Source organism: Sciurus vulgaris (assembly GCF_902686455.1).
Source record: "Sciurus vulgaris genome assembly, chromosome: 2".
Lineage (NCBI taxonomy): Eukaryota > Metazoa > Chordata > Mammalia > Rodentia > Sciuridae > Sciurus > Sciurus vulgaris.
The window spans coordinates 182,606,170-182,623,601 of record NC_136462.1 but is presented as its reverse complement, the minus strand read 5'-3'; the positions used below and the strand labels follow the sequence as shown (position 1 = coordinate 182,623,601).

At 50.8% G+C, this 17,432-nt stretch overlaps 1 protein-coding gene across 9 annotated transcripts in view; it reads left to right on the top strand.

Annotated features, from left to right (window-relative positions):
* Positions 1-526: 526 nt before the first annotated feature.
* SLA2 (Src like adaptor 2) overlaps positions 527-17,432 on the top strand; it is a 22,589-nt gene continuing 5,683 nt past the window's right edge. The window contains exons 1-7 of one of the 9 annotated variants that reach the window (XM_079128360.1): positions 527-1,012; positions 2,612-2,763; positions 3,380-3,507; positions 4,010-4,143; positions 7,827-7,926; positions 8,276-8,362; positions 9,026-9,129. In XM_079128360.1, the coding sequence (XP_078984486.1) occupies positions 4,053-4,143; positions 7,827-7,926; positions 8,276-8,362; positions 9,026-9,129 (382 nt within the window). In that variant the 5' untranslated portion in view covers positions 527-1,012; positions 2,612-2,763; positions 3,380-3,507; positions 4,010-4,052. The other 8 variants (XM_079128357.1, XM_079128356.1, XM_079128358.1 and 5 more) reach the window with 8 other exon arrangements.

Here is a 17,432-nt window from a genome sequence, read left to right as displayed (position 1 = left end):
ACTCAGTAAGACCCTATCTCTAAGTAAAATATAAAAAAGGACTGGGGATGTGGCTCAGTGGTCAAGTGCCCCTTAGTTCAATCCCTGGTACCCCCAAAATAAAAAGGGCTGGGGATGTAGCTCAGTGGTAGAATATCTCTGAGTTCTATCCTCAGTACCACAAAGGGAATGAAAAATGCCAAATCTTGAGCCCCACTGCAGACCACCGGAGACAGAATCTATAGTTTAGGGCTAGGGATGCAGCTCAGTGGTGGAGTACTTGCCTAGCATGCATGAGGTCCTGGGTTCCATTCTCAGCACCACAAAAAAAATAAAGAAGGGTGGGAAGGCAGTGTTTCTTTTGCCAAAGGATTCTCTTGAAATATTTAAAGTTTAGATTCCTGTTTCTCCTCTGGCAATTTGGATTCAGAAGGCATGAAAGGATCCCAGAAATTACTGAAATTAAGTCACTTCAGTGATTACCGTGGTCAGGCCAGCATGGGAAGCTCCTGCTCATCTCAGACCCAGATCAAGCCAAAAAGCCAGAGAAGCACCTCCTGCTCTAGATCATTTCGAGGCCGCTGCTGCTACCCCAGAAACAGGAACTTGGGCAAGGTGGCTCCTCGATGGCCTGGGATGCCGTCAGAGGAAGCGAGCAGTTGTGAGAACCACAATCTGCAGACAGGAGCCAGAGCTCAGAGGAGGCACGCCTGTGTCTCTGCGACAGTCACAGGGCCCTGCCTTCTTACTGGTCCTGCTGTGCTGGGGAGGGTTGCCCAATCCAGGGTCCCTAAGGAGCACAGGGCCCCTGGCCCATCCTGGAATACAAACTGCTGATCACAGATGGATGCTGAGCTAACCTGCGCTGGCATCAAGCGCCCCTTCTGAAGGTCCTCCAAGGCTGAGTGAGTTCTGGGTGGCCTAGGACCAAGGACATTGACAGACTTCCAGAAGGACCCCAAAGCCCTCAGCTGTCCAGCCAAAGCATGGTCTTAGCTGAAGTCCTCTCCAAGCCTCTGATGACAAGAAACCAGTAAGTATACTCGCTTCTGTTTTCTGATGGACAGTGAGAAAGAGTGACGCCCTCCAAGGCAGGGAGGGCTTTATTTACAGTTAAGAAGCAAAAATTCCAGGAGGGGAAGCGGTTCCGCTGGGGCTGTAAGAGGTGCTTTCTGGGGTCCCAGAAGGAACCAAGGTCCCCTCTCTCACTCTGACCACCTCCTGGAGATTTGTTTTCTTTTCCAACTTCTTTTTGTATATTGCTCATTCTAGACCCATCTTGGTTAGTCACTTGCTGCGTGGCTTTTTGGCCCCTCTCTGGGCCACCGTCTTGCAAATTCTGTTGAGTAAAGAGTTGTGGATTATCTTCTGTGCAAACACCCTCATCTGCCAGTTCTCTCAGAAGAGTGAGATTCTCAGTTGAAAAAGAGGGAGAGAGGTTGGGAGTGTACCTCAGTGGGGCACTGGGTGCAGTTCCCAACGCCAAAAAAAGAAAAAAGAAAAGAAAAAGGGTGAGAGGCTCCCTGTAGTTTAATCCAAATCCACCATTCTTACCCCACTGCTGAAAAATGATCTTCACAGGCACAGAAGAATGGATGGTCCAGCTCTGCACTAACCAACCACCCGAGCACGAGGTCATACTCTGGGGCCCTGGTCCTTGCATCTGAAATGGGACTCAAGTGGAATGATCAAAACCAGGCCAGGTGATGATCCCAGAAATATCAATGAAGGAATAAAAATAAGTTATTTGAGTTAAAAAAAAAAAAAAATACAGGCCGGGCAGAGTGCTGATCTCAGTTGCCTTTGACTAACTCTTTCCTGCCACCTACTCACACAGGTCCCCTAGAAAGTGCCTAGCACATACTAAGTTACTCAAATATGTGTGTGGTTAACGATTAGATTTCCTCTCATAAATATTGCTGCCCACACCACCTCCCAGGCCTGCCCTGCTGCTACATGGTCTTCATATTGCCTCAGGGACCACCTGGCCTTGACCAGATCAGATGGAGAAAGCTCCAGAGCCCTGGGGAGCACCCAGCATGCATGCAGCTCCCCCATTGCCCTGGAGCCCATCCCCCAGCCCCACCTGCAAAGAAGTCCTTTGCAAAGAAGTTTGACTGCAGTTGATGGTTGTGGTCTTGCTGAAGGAGGGGAAAGGAAACTGAGCCTGACGAAAACGAGCTCCTCCCTTTCTCTTCACCACCCTGTGGAGTCAGTATCATGATCCCTGCTTTGACTAAGGACACACAACTCGGACCAGGCAGGTTGGAATAAATCACCCATGCTACCCAAGGCAGATGTAAAGTGAAGCATTTGGTCTGTACCTCATACCCAAGGGGGCAAGGATGGGCTGGGAGCAGCAGGGACACTGACAAACCAAACTGAAATGGTGCCCTAGCAGCAAGGGACCCAGAGCCGGCAATGGGCACCAGCACCTTCTCCACCAATGCTACCAGATCCAAAAAGTCTGAGTAGAAAATGGGCCAAGTGATGGCCCATTTTGCTCCTGTCTCTGAATACTGAGCTCCCCATGGAGAAGTAGCAGCAGACAGGTATTGTTATTCCCACTAATGACATGGGACTGAAGAACAGAGACTGCAGGGACCTGGCACAGAGTGTTCCATCTTCCAAGGCAGGATCTTTACTCCTCAGAGAAGACTGACCCGGGAGGCTGCAGAAGCTATCCCATGGCAGTGATGGACGTGATCCTCATCCAGGCAGTGTGAGGTTCAAAGGCAAGGAAGGTGACCACGATGCCACCACACCATTCTGAGTTCCTCTGGGGTAAGCAGCATGGCTACCCTTCCTGATCCCCCTGCTCTGTTAGGTGCCTGGCACAGAGCAGAAACTGAACGCCTGCTAAAGGGAAGCAGACTGGCATAATTACACCTTCTCTCTACTTAAAAGGCTAAAACCATCTGAAAAGAAATGCAGATCTCAGCCCCCAGCCCCCACCACATGATACAATGTTTGGCAAGGTGGGCATTACCCTAGAAACCTGGGGGTTTAAATTACTCTAAGGACAAGGCACCGTCCAAAGAAATAATCACTTCTGTTCGGTCGGTTAATGGGTGTTCAGTGCCTTCTGTGGGGTCCCCCTAGATGCTGGGGAAGGGACTGTGGAACTGTAGGATGATGGCAGATTGAGCACTTGAATAGATGAACACAGGGCTTGGGATGTGGCTCAGTGGTAGGGAGCTTGCCTGGCATGTGTGAGGCTGTAGGTTTGATCCCCAACACCCCAAAGAATAAAATAACTTTGTAAGGAACACAAAAGGAAGTTAGAAGCTTCTGAGAAGTGACATTCAGGACAAGAGGAAGGAAATGTAGGCCCTAGGTAGGTTTTTCAGAGTATTATCTCTAGGACCCACATGCTGGGTGTTGTTATCCCATTTTTCAGATGCGGAAAAGGAGGCACAAAAAGGGGAAGTAGCCTGACAGCCAGTCACCCAGAGCCTCGCAAGTCATTGTCATACAGCCTCCCTGCCATCTTACTTGCCCCGTGACACCAACAACAGCACGTTCAGCGTCAGTTCTCATTGTTTCAACACTAGTCCCCAAGCCCTCTGACGCCCCTTGCCACCTCTGACCCTAGCCATGGCTTCTGGTGTGCCTGGAGTGAGCTCACCATCTGGTCACTTTCCTCTGCTATCCAGTGGTAGAACATGAGCCCAGGTCTGAGAAGTGGTTCCAAGTGGGTCACAGGAATTCAGGGAGGATCAGCAAAGGCTGAGGATTCAGGGAGAGCTGGCTGGGAAAGGGCAGGATGCGGACAGCCCTAAAAGGGGAGGAAAGGGCAGGCCAGCCCTGGAAGCCCCGGAAGCAAAGGCCGCGGCCTAGAAGGGAGGGGTGCAGAGAAAGCAGCTGCAGTCAGCCTTGAGTCTGGAGGAGGGGGCTGGAGCCTGGTGCCGGCTCAAGGCCAGTCCCTTGAGCTTTCCAGGAGATCAGCAGGAACCAGCAGGAGAGGGATGGGTATCTGAGACCAGAGTGGGAGCCATAGGCTTTGCCCCCATGGCAGCTTCTCTTTCAGATCTCCCTCGGAGGTGTGCTTCTAACAGTCCTGCTGAGGAAAGATGGGAAGCCTGCTCAGCAGAAGGAAAACCCTGCCAAGCCCAAGCTCAAGCCCTCCTGTCCCAGGCCAGGGATCTGAGCCCATGCAAGCAGGTAGGCTGCAGGGCTGGGGCAGCCAGGCCACTCCCGGGCACTGCCAGGCTGCACAGTCCCACATTCCACTACCTATGTGCCTTCCTGGCCAGCAACCCCAATGCATCACCAGGTATATACCTAGCGCCTACTGTATACCAGGAGTAAGCCATGAAAGGTGGGGACCCTGCTCCTGTGGAGCTTACATCAGAGGTAGAAATACTTTGTTTGTTTTTGTTTGTTATGGTGCGTGCTGGGAATTGAACCCAGGGCCTTGTGTTTGTGAGGCAAGCACTCTACCAACTGAGCTACCTCCCCAGACCCAGAGTTAGAAATATTAAACGACCAGATAAATAAGAAAATATGAGGGGTTGGGGGTGTAGCTAAGCGGTAGAGCTTGTGCCTAGCGTGCACAGGCCCTGGGTTAGGTCCTCAGCACCGGAAGAAAAAAGTAATTCAGTTCCTCAGTCACACTAGCCACATTTCAAGGGTTCGGTAACCCTTGAAATATGTACTTTAGCACCTATAGTACATATGCCAAGCCTATTACCATGATTTTCTGACAATTCTGACTAAAAATACCAGCTTTTAGAACAGTTGGGCAACCTAAATATCCTAGAAATTTTAATATCTTTACATCAAAACCATGGTGGTGGGGGATGGGGAGAGATTCATTGTAAGGAATCAGCTCACGTGAGTGTGGGACTGTCAAGCCCGAAATCTGCCAGGCAGGTTGCAGACCTGAGGAGAGTTGGTGCTACGGTCCTGAGTCCAATGGCAACCTGGAGACAGAACTTCCTTTTCCTCAAAGGACCTCGGGTGTTTTCTCATAAGGCCCTTGATTGACTGGATGAGGCCCACCCATGGTCATCTGCTCTACTCAGTCTACCAATTTAAATGTTTTTGTAAAAAAGTATCTTCACAGCAACATCTAAACCAGTGTTTGACCAAATATTATCTGGGTGCTGTGGCCAAGCGACAATGACCCATAGAATTAACCATCACAGGTAAGATCACTCCAGCAGCAGTGCTTCCAGGAGGACGTGGGCAGTGAAGCTGAACTAGAGACTGCAAAGCCAAGACGACTGGGTATCCAGGCTTGAGGAGGAGCTGGCCCTAGTCCAAAAGTTCCCGTGTGGTGCAGGGTTTCCTTCCCTCTCCTCTGCCTAAATCCCTATTTCCCTGATGGTCACCTCTCCCAGGCCCACAGGCCCCACTCGCTCCTGTTAGGGGAGAAGCTGCCTCCTTTTAGCCGCCTCATCTGTACTGAGAGGCCCTGCAGGAAGAGACCTGAAACCACACAGACCTCCACCTGGGTTTTCTTTGAGCCTAGCCACAGGCAGCAGTCCTGAGGCTGCTCTGAGTCAGGCCCAGGGCCACTGAGGGTCGTAACCACCCCTGTTGGACAAGGGCCCTCCCTGCCTATGGGGCCCTAGGCCAGCCTAGCTCTCCCTGGCATAAGGCTCTCCAGGGAAGAAGGGAGGGAAGGAAGGGAGGGAGGGAGGGAGGGAGGGATGGAGGGAAGAAAGGGAGGGAGGAAGGGTCTCTCAGTAGATCTGCCCTTGTCCCAAGAGGAGTATGAGTTTGAGGCAGTCCCCTCCAGGAGCTAGCTATCTGTCCATCAACCTCGTCTCCATCTTAAGCCTACTTGAAGCTCTACCACAAACCAGGCCTGTGCCAGAACCTGAAGTCACAGCAATGAACAAGGCAGGCCTAGTCTCTGTCTTTAGGGACAGTTGAGCCCCAGAGGCAAATGCTAAACCAATAACTGTCAGTTGTGTTAGATTTGGCAACTGCGTGTTCAGAGAGACTCTGAGCTTGTGCACAGAGGGCCAAGTCAGGGCAGGCTTTCTGAGGAGGTGAAGGGTGAAGGCAAGTCAGCCAGTCTGAGTGGGGACCATTGTGAGAGTGCCTGGTCTTCCAGAAGGGGGAGCGGCCCTTCCAGGCCTCTTTGTTCCACTCTTGTGGAGAGCGACTCCATAAGACTTGCATTGTTTGCTCAACCATCAGGCATTTCCCATACCACGGGCTGGCCAGGCTTGTGCTGCCAAGAGTACTCAGACAGAGGCCTGGTTCCTGAGGAGAGCCCCACTGAGGGGATCCCCAGGGGTGTCCCAGAGGACATGTGGGAAAATGTCCAATCTGAAATCAATCTCTCTTCCATGCCAGTCCCATGTCCTCCCAGCAAGAGGGTGGTGTCGGGTCTGTGTTCTCACTTCTCTGCTGAGCGCCTGTCAGCCTGTCCTCCCTACACAGTGGGGATGAGTAGAGAGGACCCCCTCCAGGACAGTAGGGAGGGCCAAGTGAGGCCCTCACCGGGCCTGACACAGCAGGTGCTCAGAGAGGGACGGCAGGGAGGAGGCCTGGACCTTTGATGGCCCCCCACCCCAGCATGGCAACTGCCCTGGGCTAGTCTTGGAACAGGGGCCTGCAGTGGCCCCTCTTCCCGGGGGGCAGCAGGACTTCCTCCTATGGCCCTGGACGGCATAGCACTCCGGTTACAGAGCCTATTCGGATCCGCCCTCTCACAGGCCCCTCCACAGCCTGAACAAGGAAACCAGGAGCAGGGATGAGGGGAGCAGAGGGATCCCGCAGTGGAAGGGAGGGTGGATTTCACCTTCCAGTCCTTTTCTCCTGCCTCTCAACAGTGAGTGCTCAGTGCTGGTACTCCGCGATGCCTACCCCAGGGTTCTGGGGACCCAGGCTCAGCCTCTAGCCTGTCCTGAATTTCCTTCCCCAGCTTTCAGAGCTAGTGCACACAGCACCCATCGTGTTAGCAGCGGAGGCCACACGGATACCTGCTCAGAGTTTCTAAGAGTTTTGTTTTTGGTTTTTGTTTTATTAGCGCTGGGGATCAAACCCAGGGCCCTCTATATGCTAGATAAGCACCCTACCACGGAGCTACATCCCCAGCCCAGAGTTGTAGGTTTTGAGTTTCTGAGCAACAGAATCACTTCATCAAAACTGTCTGTGAACCCCCTGGGTGTGGTGGCTCATACCTATAAATCCCAGTGGCTCTGGAGGCTGAGGCAGGAGGATCACAAGTTCAAAACCAGCCTTGGCAATTTAGCAAGGCCCTAAGCAATTTAGTGAGACCTGTCTCAAAATAAAAAATAAATAAGAGGGCTGGGGGGGGGGGGGGGGGGGAGATAGCTCAGTCGGTAGAGTGCTTGCCTTGTAAGCACAAGGCCCTGGGTTCGATCCCCAGCACCAAAAAAAAAAAGGGGGGGGGGCTGGGGATGTAGCTGTTTGTAGAGTGCTTGCCTTGCATGAACAAGGCCCTGGGTCCAATCCCCGGCACCAAAAAAAAAAAAAGAAAAAAGAGAAAAAAAGAAAAATAAATAGGAGTTGGAGATGTGGCTCAGTGGTTAAGTACTGCTGGGTTCAATCCCTGGTATGAAAAAATATCTCTGTGAAGAGTTGTATATAAAAGGGAGTCATAATTCCTAATAATGAGGCAGGAGCCTCATTCCTCTTGCTGCATAAGCTTGAGGCCCCCATGAGGACCCCAAGAGCTATCTGGGCACTATAACAGGTTCTGTAGCCCTAGAGGGCTATGCTGTCAACAGAGCCTGCGGGAAGAACTTCAGACCCCAGGTAGCCTTCCTGCAGGTGACTGTGGGAGGGTGAATGAGGGAGCCAGACCCACTTCACGTCTGGAAGGAAGACAGACCATGAGAGTGACTGTTTGTCCCTCCATCCAGAGAGGAGCAAGGCCACAGCTGTGGCGCTGGGCAGTTTCCCGGCAGGCGGGCAGACTGAGCTGTCTCTGAGGCTAGGAGAGCCATTGACCATCCTCTCTGAGTAAGTCTGTGGGTCCTAGGCACCTAAAGGTGACTAATGGGAGAAGGGGCGCTGCAGAAAAAGCCCAAGGCCTCTTCTGAAACTCTCATGTGATCATGACCCTGTGGTGGGTTTTAAGCAGCTTGACACACCTACAGGCAGTGACAGAGGGGTGGCCTTGTGCAGGAGTCTTGGATCAGGCCATCTGCTACCCACCCTGTCCAGGGGGGTCTGGACTGGCTGGTGCACGAAAGGGTGGGAAACAGGTGGCTGCAGGAATCAGCCCGAGAGGATCCTTGTGAACCCTAAACGAGCAGTGCCCAGGGTTTTGTCTCTTCTGAAAGAGGTGCCCCCTCTGCTCTCTCCCCAGGGATGGAGACTGGTGGACAGTGCTGTCAGAAGTCTCAGGGAGAGAGTTCAGTGTCCCCAGCGTGCACGTGGCCAAGGTCTCCCACAGGTGAACACACTCCCTGCCCCGCCTGCCTTCTCCCTCATGGCCAGCCCCCAGCCCTGCACTGAGTGAGGCTGGGGAATGAGAAGCAGGCCCAGGCCCTGCTCTCGGGAGGAGAAGTTGAAAAACAGACTCCAGCACCCGCTGGCCTGGAGACAGGAGCCTGGGGAGAGGCTCGGGAAGGCCCCCCAGAGGAGGTCCTGTCTGGGCTTTGGAGGGTGTCTAGGATCTAGTGGCGGAGAGCATGAGGGGCAGATGTGAGAGATGGCTGTAAATGTGTTGAGTCAAGAAAATGGAGGCAGTTCTTAGGAAGACAAGGACTTGAAAAGGCAAGAGGAAAGCTAAGGGGTGCTGGGACCAGCCAGTGGTGGGTGAGAGCCTGGGATCACCCTAGAGGCTGTTGGGAATGAGGCCTGCAAGCAAAGTACACCCATTGACCCCTAGAGGTTGTCCTCTGTGCCTCTGTAGCCAGGATGAGGAAGACAAACCTGGAGGGGAACTCTGAGTCCCTGAGGCCTGCTCTTCATGGTAGAGAGAACTGTGAGACCCAGAGTGCCAGGGAGGGAGGGCTACACCAAGGTCACACAGAGTGGTGGAGGCCTTCCAGTCAAGCTCCCAACACCCCAGGACAGCTGACTGCTGTCCCTCTCCCTGCTCTTCCTCCTCTAGGTGGCTGTATGAGGGCCTGAGCCGGGAGAAAGCTGAGGAACTGCTGTTGTTGCCTGGGAACCCTGGAGGGGCCTTCCTCATCCGAGAGAGTCAGACCAGGAGAGGTGGGTGACCAGCCTCAGCCCTACTCTCCCTGAGAGGGAAACATCCCACAGAGAACAGGCTGCCCTTACTGCCTGCCATTCACTCCACCACCCAAGATTTCCCACGGAGCCCAGGCTGGGGAGATGGAGACAGGCTTTGAGAGCAGCAGTGAGGTGGCTAACCAGAGCAATCAAGGAAGGCTTCATGGAGGGGTGGACTAAGTTGAAACCTGGGACCTCAGGCTGGAGGACATCGTGGGCTGTACTGATGGACAGGAGTTAGAAGCCACCAACCGCAGAGTCCAGAGGCCCTTGGATGCCAGGCTGAGAAGCTCGTTTTCTCCCTTAAGACTGTGGGAGTTGTTATTCAGAAGAGAGACAAGGTTAGGGCTGGGAGCATGTCTGGGGGGAAGGACAGACTCTAAGTGTGTTCTGCGGGCCATGAACTTAGAGGTGGGGGGGCATTTGTGGAATACTGAAAATCATCTCCTTTTCAGAAAATCACAATCCATACGAGCACAGGACTTTGCAGGACCTTTGCCTTTGTCTAATTGGGTGTTTCCCAAATGTTTTTAGACACAGGAACTAAGCATCTTGCAGCACCTGGTTATACTCTCTCCAATCTATTCTTTTACCAAATGCTTCTCAAGTTCCTACCCTGTGGGAGGCTTCAACAAGGAACAACTGTCCTACCTGTGCCTGACCTTCTGACATCTCTAATAAGCAAGGTGGTCATGATCCTTGATCTCAGGGAGTTCACAGGTCTCACACACATTTAAGGAACAGCTCTATTTGAGATTCGCACTTGTCACCCAAATGCCAAGAGCCAAACATGATAAGGCTTAGGAAGCCAAGTGTACCTTGCTTTTCAGTCAGCTGGTTTGGCTGTCTGACTCCAGTGTTGCCTCTATGAGAGCCATTCAACAATAGAGTAATAATCTGCATTTCTAAAGTGGCATGAATGGTCCACAGCAGGGATCCAGGCTCAGCCAACACTTTGACAGTGGGAACTTAGTGTAGTCACTGAGTTCCACTACCCTGGCCAGCAATGATTCCTTCCTCCCCAAGATACAACACAATCCTGATCTTGTGGCAAAATATTCATCTCCCTCTAGACACCTAGGAAAGACCTCAGGGGACAATAATGTGGGAATTGCAAGCACAGGGACAGCCTAGGAAAGAGTTGCTCAGGCATGAGGGTAGACCAGTACCTGCCCTTATTTGAACCGACTGTGACAGACTGTCAGGGTCCTTAGTTCTCTACCTCAATGTTCCCTGGAGCCCCATCCAGCAGATCTTTGCCTCTTTTCTCCTTTGCTAGGGAGCTCCCTAGGTGGGCCTCTCCCAGTCCCTCCTGCTAATTTCTTGGCCACAACAGCACCCCCAACTCCCACCCTCACCCCCCACCCCCATAGGCTAGCTGGGGCAGGAGGATGGCCCCTGTGCAGCAGCTGCAAACAGGAAACCACAGCAGTGGTATCAACTGGGACGGGGCCCTGTAGACCAACAGGGGTGAGCCAGAGAAGCCACAGGAAGTGCTCTGTGCTCAGCTGCCCCACTCCTTCTCTGGTCTTGTTCAGCGCCAAGAATCTAGTGACTGGCCCTTGTTGCACTTTGCCCTTTTCCAGGAAGACTCACATACAAGGGAAAACTGGTCAACCGTAAAGGAGAAAGCCCATAGGAACCCATAAAGATCTTTAAGGATCTACATAACCACTGGGATTTGGGTCCCCATAGCCAACCACAAAAGGGAACGGTGCGCAGCTCTCATCAAAAAGGGAGACACGTGCCAGTCTTCTAGGACGGGCACTGACTGTAATAGCTCACCTGGGGCTATAGGTCATAGCCAGTCATGGATCAAGAAATCAACTTAGGGGCTGGGGAGATAGCTCAGTGGGGAGATAGCTCAGTTGGTAGAGTGCTTGCCTCTCAAGCAGAAGGCCCTGGGTTCGATCCCCAGCACCACAAAAAAAAAAAAAAAAAAAAAAAAAAAGAAAACTTAGTTCAGTGGTTACAGATCTGTTGGTGTCAACCTGGAGGATTTATGGAAATAAGGACAACTGGAACTGAGGATGTGGCTCAGAGGTTGAGCACTTGCCCAGCACGTGTGAAACCCTGGATTCAATCCCAGGACCGCCAAAAAATTTTTTTTAAAAAATAATAATAATGACAGCTGGTTTCCCACACCCAGTATTGCTGATTCAATAGGTCTGAACCTGAGCCTGAACACATGCCTTTCCAACAAGCTCTTAGGTGACACCAATGCTTACTGACCTGGGAACCTCACTTTGAGAACCACTGATCTAGACCTTGGCTGCAAGATGGAATCACCAGGGGGAGAGTTAGAAACTATGGATGCCTGCACCCCATCTGTTTAATTTCTGATGTAAATTTGTCAGGAATTTTTCCTGGGATTTGGAAAATGAAAATGTGCCTCACCCCAGGTGACACTGAGGTGCAACCAGCATTAAGACCCACGGGACCAGTGAGAGCAGGGCAGCAGAGCAGAAACGCCAGCACATGACTGGGGATGGGTAAACACTGTTGCAGGCAACTTTTGTTGCACGTATTTATAAGTAAGTGTGTCCTGGGTCACAGAGTAAAATTTTATTCAGTGTTTTGTGGTCAAAAAAAAAAAAAAAAAAAGTTTGACACCAAAGCTCTAGGGGCCCAGGTAAAATGATAGGATGGTGGTTCTCAGATTCGAGTACACAGGAATCATCAGGGCGCTTAGAACTTGTCAAAAACATCTCTTGGGCCTCACCACAGACCTACTGAATCAGGCTGTTGAGGGCAGAAATCAGAAATCTGATTCCTTTTCAAGCTCTCTGGATGGTTCTTCTGTTCTCGTAAGTTTGAAAACACAGTTCTAGGGAATTCAGAAGGAAGTAATGAGACACTGTCAGGCTGGGATGTAGCTCAGTGAAAGCTCATGCTTAGCTTAGCTCAATCCCCAGCAACAAAAAATACCAGGGGACAATGTTGTTTACTTTTATATTGTGCATCTTGTGTTTATAAAATGAGAATTAACTGTTGACTGAGTGACACCAGAATTAGCTTTCTTGGGCCCCAAATCCCAAAGTCTAGAAGGGTACTCTGCAGGGGCTCTGAGTCTGTATAGACCAAAGTGGAAGGTCTGGGACCCTGAGCTCCCAAGAACAGTAATCAGGTCTGAGGATGAGAAGAGGTCTTCCATCTTCCCAGAGTCCTCTCTGACTTAGCTGGTCATGCTCTAGGCCTGTGGAGAGCCACGGCCAGGCTCAAGTTCAGCCAAGACCTCGGTTATTAAGTGACTTTGTGGAGGTCTCAGGACTGTTCCAGAGGTCAGTGCTAGGGTTAGAGACGGACCCCAACAGCACCCTCTCACCTTACCTTCCTGCTGTCTGTGCCTGTGTTGGGCGCTTATAAGGGAGATGGATGAGTAAGACATGGTTCCTGCCTGCTGGCAGCTCTGCCCTGTCCGTTCTGTCAGGTGGGAAACACTTCTTGAGCATCTGAGTTAGGCTTGCTAAGTCATGACTTGGGAGTGACAGGCAGCAGAGAGGGTGGTCTGAGGGGTCAGTGTCCCTGAGACTAACAGCTTCTTGGACACCTCAGCAGAGCAAGTTCAGGCAGGTCCTGATGGACCTACTTTCCAAACATGGCTCCTGCTCTGATCACTCACACCTCCTCCCAGGATCACTGAACAGCTGATCCCAGAGGTCCCGGATGTGATGTTGCCGAAGCCTGCAAAGCTTTCTAGAATCTGGACTTGCCTTTTTTTTCCTCCTGGGGGTCCTCCTCTAGGCCCTGCATGGCATCCACTGTGCCTTCTGCCTCACTACACCCCAGGAGCTCTGTGAATACTGGTTCTTTCCACTGCTTCCTCCTGACATATCGTCCCCTCCCAGACTGGAAAGCCAGGTCCTCCATTTCTACCCTCAGCAAACACACACGTTCTTCTTAACCAGTGCCAGGGTCACCTCCCCAGGCTGTGTTTTTTTTGTTGTTGTTGTTTTTTGTGGTGCTGGGGATCGAACCCAGGGCCTTGTGCATGCAAGGCAAGCACTCTACCGACTGAGCTATCTCCCCAGCCCTCCCCAGGCTGTTTATCACTCAAAGAGCTGTTTGCTCTCAACTACCATAGCATCTTGAAAAGACCTGTTCTGAAATTGTAGGAAATTTATTTCTTAAAATCTGGGTATATTGGGCTGGGGAGATAGCTCAGTTGGTAGAGTGCTTGCCTTGCAAGCACAAGGCCCTGGGTTCGATCCCCAGCACCGCAAAAAAAAAAAAAAAAAAAAAAAAAAAAAAAAAACTGGGCATATTGTCTGAGGAGAAAAACACAGGAACTAAATATACGAAACAAGGACTATTAGCTGAGACGGCACACGTGTGTAATCCCAGTGATCCCGGAGGCTCAGGAAGCAGGATTACAAGTGTGAGACCAGCCTCAGTAACTTAGTGAGACCTCGTCTCAAATAAAATGAAAAGGGCTGGGGACACAGCACCGAGGTAGAGTGCCCCTGGGTTTAATCCTCAGTATTGAAAATAAATAAATAAAAGAAAGAAATGAGGACCATTAAAGAAAATCCTAGATGTGGGATGTGCAGGCAAGACAGCTCCTACTTCCCCAGGGTGTGATGAGTTCATACCTGTGTCTGGGCTGGTGCGGTATTCAGCACAAAGTGCTCGAAAGACGGTTACTGACAAAATGAGCGCAGGTAGAGAGGGTGAAGAGCCGGGTAGACAGCACCCCATGGGAAGGGCCAGGTCGTTTATAGCATCAGGCTGCCAAGGACAAAAACCAAAGTTGCCCCAGCACACTCGGGCATCTGGGCCTGTGTGTACCCATAACACTGTCTCCAGTTAAGGGTCTGGTCCCAGGAGGGCCTTCTGCTCCCAGGCCCACCACATCTAGTGAATGCGCCTTGTTTGCTCCACGTAATGCAATGATAAGAAGTCTTCAAGAGGCAGCCCCTGGGCTGGGGATATAGCTCAGTTGGTAGAGTGCTTGCCTTGCAAGCACAAGGCCCTGGGTTCAAATACCCAGCACTGCCAAAAAAAAAAAAAAAAAAAAAAAAGCCAGTCCCAACTGGGCATGGTGGTACATGCCTGTGATCCCAGCAACTCAGGAGACTAAGGAAGGACAATTGTAAGTTCCAGGCCAACCTAGGCAACTTACCAAGACTCTGTTTCAAAAACCTCAAAAAGCCCAGGGCCGGGGCTGGGATTATGGCTTGGTGGTAAAGTGGTTGCCTTGAATGTGTGAGGCACTGGGTTCGATTCTCAGCACCGCATATGGATTAAATATATAATAAGGGTTCATCAAAAGATTAAAAAAAAAAAAAAAAAAAAAAAAAAAGCCCAGGGCCGTAGCTCGGTAATAGAGCACTTGAACGGTATGGGCATGGCGCTGGGTTCCATCCCCAGTGCTGCAATGGGAAGGAATTAATTTTAAAAAAATCAGTTCCAAGACTATCTATGCTCACAAATAGTCATAGGTGTGCAAATGGTGACAAGGGGGTCCTTAAAACTGCTTGCAACCAGGCTCTGTCTGTGCAGTTAATGGAGAAACATTCATTCAACAGATATGGACTCTCTGGCCAGGCACTGTTCCGAACGGCAGGGGACTCGACAGTATAAGAAGCAAGGCCCCAGGGCTGGGGAGATCTCACGTGGTAGAGTGCTCGCCTCACAAGCATAAGGCCCTGGGTTCAATCCCCAGTACCGCAAAAAAAAAAAAAAAAAAAAAAAAAAAAAAAAGAAGAAGCCGGACCCCTCCAACCATCTGGTCGGCAAGGTGGACAGTAAGCAAGTGAAGAAGAGAGTCTGCAGGGCCACGTGCCATGAGGAAACCGTGAGGCAGCGCTGAGAGAGCAGGTGGCTGCAAGCACGTGGGGGTGGCCTGGAGCAGATCATGTAGGGCCCTCAAGGGTGAGAACTTGGGATTGATTTTAAAAGTGACAGGTTTCTAAAGGAGAGTGACATGACCTGACCCCTCACTGCTGTGAGGAGAGGTTTGCAGAGGGGTGAGGTGGAGGTGGGAAGCCAAGTGGGAAGCCAGCCACTGGCTCCGTCTGGGAGAGAAGTGAATCCGGTGTGTCCGGGCTGGTGTGAGCTGGGAGAGGGGAAGCAATCAGGGTGACTCCAAGGCCCGGGGCTTAGATGAGAGGAAACCCAGAACTGGCCTCAGGAGGCTCCTGACTCTTTCCTTGTGTGTGGGGGTGAGAATGAGGGACAGACGATGGCAGAGCAGGTCATTTGGTGACACAGAGCATTGGTGACTGGCAAGCCCAGAACTGAGGACTCTCCCACACAGGGAAGGTGTTCTAGAGGGAGTCGTCTGAGCAGAACTGAGTCTTAAAAGGAAGGTGGAGGCTGCACAGGTGAAAGGAAGTTTCCACATGGCAAAGTACCCGAGGCCAGGTTAGAGTCATGGAGTGCTTGCTATATGCCAGACACTGTGCCAAAAGCTTTATCTACTCCCCTCTGCATCCCCACAGTGATCTGGTGGGACCAGGACAGTTACCATCTCCCTTTACAAGTGAAGAAAAGGATCTGAAGCTGGGTGCGGCGCACACCTATAATCCCAGAGGCTGGGGAGGCTGAGACAGGAGGATCACAAGTTCAAAGCCAGTCTCAGTAACTTAGCAAGGTCCTAAGCAGCTCAGTGAGACCCTGTTTCTAAATAAAATACAAAAAAGGCTGGAGGGACTGGAGTTGTGGCTCAGTGGTAGAGCGCTTGCCTAGCATGTGCGAGGCCCTGGGTTTGATCCTCAGCACCACATATAAATAAATAAAATAAAAGATCCATTGACAACTAAACAAATATTTTTTTAAAAAATATTTTAAAAAAGAATGGAGATTAGCTCAGTAGTTAAGTGCCCCTGGATTCACTTCCTGGTACAAAAAAAAAAAAAAAAAAAAATTTGAGAGGATGGTGTGCGTTGGGGACACAGGTCATATATATAGTTATATATATTTTTTATATATATTATTATTATTTAGTTATATATTTTATATATTTTTCCCCAGTGTTGGGTTTCAAACCCATGACCTTGGGCATGCTGGACAAGCACTGTACCACTCACCTCCACCCCCAGCCCCAACAGGGCTATTACAGAGTGTGGGTTTGAATCCAGGCAGCTGAGTTATAAAGCACTGGCTGGGAGCAGGCTGCGGGAAGGAGTGGCAGGATACCAAGCAGGAGGGGTGAGCAGGGTCAGTCGTAGGTGGCCTGGGTAGGTAAGCTGTCCCCACAGTGGGTTTGGCAGAGCGGGCCTCTCATCCTGAGCCCACCAGCCAAATCTGCAGTGTGGCTATCACCCTTTCTGTTCACCCCTACCCCCCGCACTGGGGACTGAACCCGACATCCCAGCCCTTTTATTTTTTTATTTTGGGACAGGTTCTCACTAAGTTGCCCAGGCTGGCTTGAACGTGTGATCCCCCGCCTCAGCCTCTGAGTAACTGGGATTGTAGGCATGCGCCACCTCTCCTGACCCCGTTCTGGTTGACTGCGGTGACTGGTCAGGGTCATGTGGCTGAAGGCCCAGGCAAAGGGTATAAGGTCTTGGTGACAAATTTAGGTGGGTTAGTTAGCCTTCTGGGCCTATGTTCAGATCTTTAGCCCTTTCTCAATCACAGAGCTTTGTCAGGGTCACAGTAGAGACTCCAAAAGAGACTCTTCTTAGAGGTATAGAGTTGCAGGCACTCCCAGAGTCAGAGAGAGTGCGCTAAGAAAAGGAGACCCCTTACTGCACACTTCTTAAAGTACACTGATTTCAGGCCATTTTTGATTTTTATTTTGTGGCACTGGGGATTGAACCCAGGGGCTCTCTACCACTAAACTACCTCTCCAACATCCTTTGTTGTTGTCATTGTTGTTGTTGAGACAGGGTCTCATTAAACGAGCCCAATCTGATCTGGCACTTGTGATCCTCCTGCCTCAGTTTCCCAGCCACTGAGATTACAGGTGTGCCCACTGTGCCCTGCCTGGTTCACCTTTTAAATTCACTTTGCAGTTCTAATAGCTTTTTTGTAGATTCTTTCAAATTTTCTATATCTAGGACTATCTTATCTGCAAATAAAAACATTTTTATCATTTATTTTCCAAGCCAGGAGGGTGTTGCACACCTGTAATCGGAAGGATTTGGGAGGCTGAGGCAGAAGGATCACAAGTATGAGGCAAGTTTTCGTAATTTAGCAAGACCCCGTCTCAAAATAAAAAGGACTGGATTTGTAACACAGAGTAGAGCACTCCTGGGTTCAATCCCCAGTGCTCAAAAAAGAAAAGAAAAACTCTTTTCCATATGCCTTTTATTTTCTTGCCTAATTACTCTTGC